This window comes from Urtica dioica, chromosome 4 (assembly GCF_054948205.1).
Source record: "Urtica dioica subsp. dioica isolate 48M chromosome 4, U.dioica_male_clone48M_v1_H2, whole genome shotgun sequence".
NCBI lineage: Eukaryota > Viridiplantae > Streptophyta > Magnoliopsida > Rosales > Urticaceae > Urtica > Urtica dioica.
Window position 1 is genome coordinate 17,509,640 of NC_142759.1, and position 6,284 is coordinate 17,515,923.

General features: G+C 38.8%; 1 protein-coding gene across 4 annotated transcripts; it reads right to left on the reverse strand.

Moving 5' to 3' along the window:
* Nucleotides 1-454: 454 nt before the first annotated feature.
* On the reverse strand, nt 455-5,994 carry LOC149400943 (tudor domain protein (DUF1767)). Of its 4 annotated transcripts, none has more exons than XM_089613362.1 (7): nt 5,640-5,994; nt 5,364-5,534; nt 4,409-4,640; nt 3,367-3,729; nt 2,637-2,887; nt 1,724-1,921; nt 455-1,523 (listed from the first exon to the last, which is right to left on the reverse strand). In XM_089613362.1, the coding sequence occupies exons 1-6, from the start codon at nt 5,898-5,900 to the stop codon at nt 1,751-1,753; spliced, it is 1,449 nt and encodes a 482-aa protein (XP_089469488.1). In that variant the 5' UTR covers nt 5,901-5,994; the 3' UTR covers nt 455-1,523; nt 1,724-1,750. The 4 variants fall into 4 exon arrangements, with proteins under 4 accessions (XP_089469488.1, XP_089469487.1, XP_089469485.1 ...); XM_089613361.1 differs by having other exon boundaries at nt 457-1,399; nt 2,637-2,905; XM_089613359.1 differs by having other exon boundaries at nt 457-1,519; nt 2,637-2,905.
* Between the last annotated feature and the right edge of the window lie 290 nt (nt 5,995-6,284).

Sequence of the window (6,284 nt, forward strand, 5' to 3'; positions counted from 1 at the left end):
ATGAGTCCTCCGAGCCTCCGACACTCTTCGTCCAAGGTAAACGCATCGTCGTTGCAAAACTCTCCACCCTACGCCTAAAGTCTTACACCATCGCACAGAGAGAATCAACTTGGACTTTGAAGCACGCCACGGAACGCCCATCCCAGCATCGAACGAGTTCGGGTTCCCAAACCCCTCGATCTGGCTTGAGAAACGACATCCCTCCACCACCGTGAAGATGTCGACGAAGGAATGGAGGAGGTCGTCGTCGAGATTACTGACAACAAGTGGTCGGTATAGGCTGCTTCTGTTGAGAGTAGCCGCCGCCACCGAGAGCCAACCTGCACCATTAACCTTAGACGCCGTGGACGTACGACCCCTGATGAGCATCTCCGGTTCGAAACGGAGAGGAAACACCGGAGAAAAAGACTGAACAGTAAGAAATCGGAGAAAAGGGAAAGAAAATCCAAGAAGAAATTACATAGAGTGATTGGAGAAGAACTGAGACCAAGCATTGCCTCCCTTCCAAGACAGAGAACCGGGAGGGAGCGGCGGCAACGCTGTGGAGAAAACTCTAGGGCTTTTGAAAAGAAACAGAGCATGTTTTCACGGAGAGAGGAGAGAGTACATGTTTTCTTTTTTAAAAAGACGACCGAAAACAAAAAATTGTGCTATTCAGTTATTAGCATTGAATCGAGCTATAAAAGGGGGTAGCGACACAAACGTGGACGGGACGTCGGAATAATACTCAAGGAGGAGACGCATTTGGTAAAGCAATCACCCACTGAAAATCTAACAGCAAATTAAGATGGATTTTTTAACCTCAACTACTTCTTTTTCAATGAAAATTTAATTTGACCATAAAAATGAGGTTGGAGTTGACTAAAATCAGCGTAAAAAGATAATCATAAAAGATATAACCAAATATAAAATAATATATTTTGAATTTTTTTGAATAACTACCAATTTTTAAGGTGTTTTACCAAGTTAAGTAGCTTAAGTGGTGAGTACGTCCACCCATACTAGCACAGGGTCATGGGTTCAAATTACTCGATCAAAGTTCCATCTTGAAACTAACAGCTTTTAAGGGAATTTTGGTTGCAGTTAAATGAGATTAACCGAAATTCCATATTTACCAGCCCACTCAGCTCTGAAATGGTTTCCTCACTCCATCACTTGTGACTAAAAATAATAATTTTGGGAAGGAGAGAAGACGATGCAGTGGCTGTGGGGTCCACTTATTGGCCATCTCCTGGACAGGTCATACGGCGGGTTCTTCTGGGCATAGCGGTTCGGGATCGTGGACAAGGACATGTTGGTGAAGAGGATATATGAGCGGATCTATGGCGACGTGGTGTGGGTTTCTATTGTGAGCTGGAACGACCACTTCTTCACGACGAAGGCCGAGAGGACGGCTTTTCTGCATAGTTCAGTGCCAGAAGCCAAATGGTGAGGTCATTCGGACCTGATTACCGTTGACGAGGTTCGAGCTCCAATTCGCCTTCCACTATTAGATTGCTCATACTCTATTTTATTTTTCCTGCCTTTGGCTTTTAGTGTTATTTCATTGAATGATTAAAGCATATAAACGAAATAAATTCAGATTCAGGCAAACCTAAATTGAAAGAAAGGTTCAAACTGCAAAATTCGTCTATATTAACTCATCTGATGGCATGAAAAACATTCGTGGCTTTTTACACTCTAAAAGAGGCCACAAAACACAGAATAACTTCACAAAAATTACCTGAAACACGAGAGTAGAAGAGTGTGATCAGTAGACATTCCCTCTGCCTCTTCTCCCTCTTCCACGGCCTCGTCCACGTCCCCTTCCTCTTCTACCACCTTCGTCGTCCATACCACGACCCCCATTTCCATCTCCTCCGTAGTTGAACATGCTCATTCTGATATCATCACCTCTTGGATTATATGGACCCTGTTGCACCTGAACAAGAGTTTCCAAAACATTGCCATACTTACACTATGTTTGGTCCCATAGAAAGAGAAGAATATTTTTTTTAAAAGAAACTGCTGACTTTATTAGAACCGCGGCAAAGCCGGAAAATCCAGAACAAGAATTACAAAAACCACAAGAGAGAACCCCAGGCAAAACAGAAACCGAAATTAATTAAATTTTATGAGAAAATGATAGGTAAAGAGATTAAATATCCCGTGTTCTCGTTTCGTATATTGGAAGGAGATGAAATATATGATGAAAAATAATTACCTGTTTATCCAACTATTTTGTTATTTACAAATTTAATATATGTATAATATTATCACCTTCAAATATATTTTAGAAAATTATCTTTGTTTCCTTCAATTTTTAAGAGAATGAAAAATTTATCTAAAATGGTAGATTCCACATCTATTTTCTCCCCTTCCTATTTTCGTTTCCTTTCATTTTTACCAATGAAGTAAACTTTTATTTGCCACCCTTTCTAATTTTCCTTCAATTTTTAAAAGAATGAAAAATTTATCTAAAATGGTAGGTTCCATAATTTAGCTTCTACCAATGAAGTAAACTTTTATTTTCCACCCTAATCTCCCTCTAAGTCTAACAACGTTTTTTTCATCTCATTTTCCATCATACCAAACAGTGTAAGAGAGTTTTCAGGATAACAATTATATGAGGAGTCAGAGTTGCAAAGAATGCTGACATTTGAGTCTTCAAGATCAAATTGGCTCTGAAGCTGCCTCGCGAGCTCTTCGTCGTTGCTCATGTCTTGATACTGATATCCCGTCCCTTGCTTTGCCCCAGCTTTTCTCCGCTCCCATTCGTTGAGGGTGAGCGTTGAACTATCTTCTTCTTCTTCCTTTCCCTTGTATCTTCTACCTCCGAAACGCCGTTCATTCGGGTTTTGGTTGCTCAGTTTCTGTAGGAGTTTTTGTGAGGCTGCTTGGTTTTGAACTGGAACAGATTCAACCACTGAAATAAAGCCCGAGGAATTAATGACAATAATTGAGTAACTAAGTCACCAAAATCTAGAGATTTGCTAAATAGCCAACCTTTTGTAAATTTTAAGTAAATAGTTATTATGGTGACATTGTTTGGACGTTTTTAGCATTCCATTATGCCCTTGAAGTCTAATGGTTATTCACAATTATTAATGAATATTTACAACTATTAATGTCTTTTTGGCTTTGTTAATAAAATCTCGTGGCTATTTACTTAAAATTTACCCCCCAAGGTTGGCTATATGGCAAAACTTGAGTTTTCATATGCCTATATATCTAGAGAACATCTAAACAAAGAAAAGTATATAAGGAGGAAAACAAAATAAACGAAAGCACCATGTTTATACATATTGAAAATTATGTGTATCAAGCTTTTCGCAGCACTATCCTGTGTATAATACTTATTCAATTCATACATAAATGAAGTTGCACCTTCTTTTGGCCTTGATTCTGAGCTGCTCGGTTTCTGTTCATTTCTTTCAGCCGCCGGAACTGGTTTTTTATTGTTATCCATTTCATATGCTCGATATCTACCCTTTCCTGCGCTTTGCCTAAACTCGTCATTTCTTTCAGCAACCGGAACTGGTTTTTTGTTGTTCTCCATTTCATATGCTCGAAATCTACCCTTTCCTGCGCTTTGCCTAATCTCTTCATTTCTTTCAGCAACCGGAACTGGTTTTTTGTAGTTATCCATTTCATATGCTTGAGATCTACCCTTTCCTGCGCTTTGCCTAATCTCAGCATTTATTACACCTGCAGTTTGTCCACCATTCTTGGAACTTGGACCACCATATTCTGCATTTTTCCGAACTTTGATCATAAGTAACTTAGACCATGAGTTTTATCAAGAGTGTACCAAACATCTTCATATATTTTCTTTTCCATCTAAGGATCATAATAGAATTTGGTCAATAGGACATTACCCGTACATGTTGACTACATATTTCATCCACTCAATCCTTTGATCTCTTATTGATTACCAGTTATGTCAACTTATGTCTTCTACTCAAAGTTTTTCGGGCACTACTTCTAAGAAATCACCTTCAAAAGATGAATTCATAGATCCCATTCTTGTTTAGAAACATCATGCGATACACCTATTATCTCATGAATAAAATAGAGAGCAAAAACTCCATCGGCTACTAGCCTGATCTAACCCTTCCTAGTTGGTATTTGGAAAAAAAAAATAATAAAAAAAATAATCACAAGGAATTAAGCTCAACCCATTCCAAACTTACAAGGGAAAAGAAGCCTCCTAATTTTCCTTTTTAATATTTTCTTTCTTAGGATCATTTATTGACTTCTAAGCATTAACAAGCACAAGTTACATCGTGGGGCTAATGAAATCTCCAGAAAATAACTTATAAAAAATATACAAGAGTTACAGTAAATGCAATACCATATAACGAGTGATACGATAAGCACGCCTATGCGACCTTTAAAAAGCTCTTAGTACTAGAAATGTAGAATTTACCTTGCCCAATTAATGGACGGCGTGACACACCTACTTGCAACTTCTCAAATGGAGGAGGACCAACACCGTCACTTTCGTTGGATAGCCTCAAAGACCTTGAGAAACCGGAATATTTTTTATTCATCTGCCATTCTTCGTAGAGTGATGGAACAACACCTCCGATCAAAGTTACCACTTTTGGATTCAAACAAACTATGCCGTTATGCATTGGAATTTTCTTTTCTAAACGAACCTGCCAACCAAAGAGAAGAGCCATATGAGGACTCCAATAAAAGTAAAACAACCCAATCCATAAAACGCTTTTCACGAGAACAATCCTCTATAGCAATCACTAAGTTTAACCGATAGTCCAGCTCCGAATTGTACAATCTTCTCTTAAATTGATAAGATAATCCTCTCCAGATAGTCCAACCCTCCACGGCAGTGATAACTGATACGACAACATGTTCCTATCTACTTCGTACGTTTACAGATGGAAGGGAATCAATGTCTCTGAAGAGACATAACCTTATCATATTCCAAGACATTAACTTAGCCTAGAGTATATATCCAGTCACGTCTTTAGCCAATGGTGACCTCCGATAAGTCCAGGCTCCAGATATCAAAGTTCTCTGGTATTGATTTAAGCCATCAAAAAACTACAGCCCAATCTCAATGTTAAAAGAAAAAAATAGTCTAATGCTGTTTTTACGAACTACACTGAGTAGTAATGCTACATTGACCAACTTATTCACTAAATTTAGATGCAATCAATGTGACACATGAATCAAGAAATATAATACCAACATGCATTGTTCATACTAATCATAGTTTAACAACTCTGTATCAACTATTCATTGACCCGAAGATTTATCAACAGAGAAAATACAATTTGAGCAACTTTTACTTGAGTTCAAAAACTAAAACTGTTTCTTATACTCTGTTCTGATCAACAGAAACAAAAGATCAAACCAACCTTAGTACCAGGCACAACATCGTCAGGTATCGAAGGAACATGAAAGTACTCAATCGCAGTTATCTCCGAAACTCCATCAGTGAGATTAAGCCTCAAAAGCCTTCGTCCACCGCCAGAGTTCCCAGTCGACTCCTGTAACTTGCTCCTCGAAATGTCTCTGGCCGAAGAAATCTGGAAAAAAAAACATAAAAAGCAGAAACACGCACAAAAATATCAATGCTTGCGACAATGATTTCCCGCGCTTTCTCGGAAACCAAGCACGGAAATACAGCGTGCCTGAAGAACTTTGGGGCCGTGAAGATAAGAGGTCTTCCGTTGAGCCGCGGAATCGGGCAACGACTTGGCTCCGATTAAGCTCATGTCTGAATTCGCGAGCTCGGACTCGAGCGAGTTGAGAACGGAGGCTGGATCGTCGGCGAGAGCGGAGTGGATCATAGCCATGGCTTTGAGTTGGTCCAAGTCTCTTAAACACCATCCTTTGTTTGTTAGGGTTTCGATCAGAGAGTCTGAATGGGAAAAAGAAGAACCGACCTCCATTGTTTTAGCGATTGGGTTTTAGGGTTCTAATCAGAATACTACGCGAGAAGATTCAAAACCGTCGCCGAACGGAGAAGAGAAAGAGGGAAAGAGCGTCAGCGATGCGATTTTCTTCTGTCGTTTTCTTATAGTTAGACGTTGTCGTTTTGAGAAAATCCCTGTCGGTTTCATAGGCAATGTCGTTTGTTTTCCCGTTGTCGTTTTTTAAATTTTCACAAATGATGTCGTTTCTTTTGTCTATACTAATGAACTTGAAAAAAAAAATAAGCATTAACTACCCTTCTTTTATTATGCTACGCTTTTATATATAGTTTAAGGGATATCTCATTAATATTTTCTCCTAAGAATATCTCACATTTACATTTAGTTTAAGGGATTTGAAAT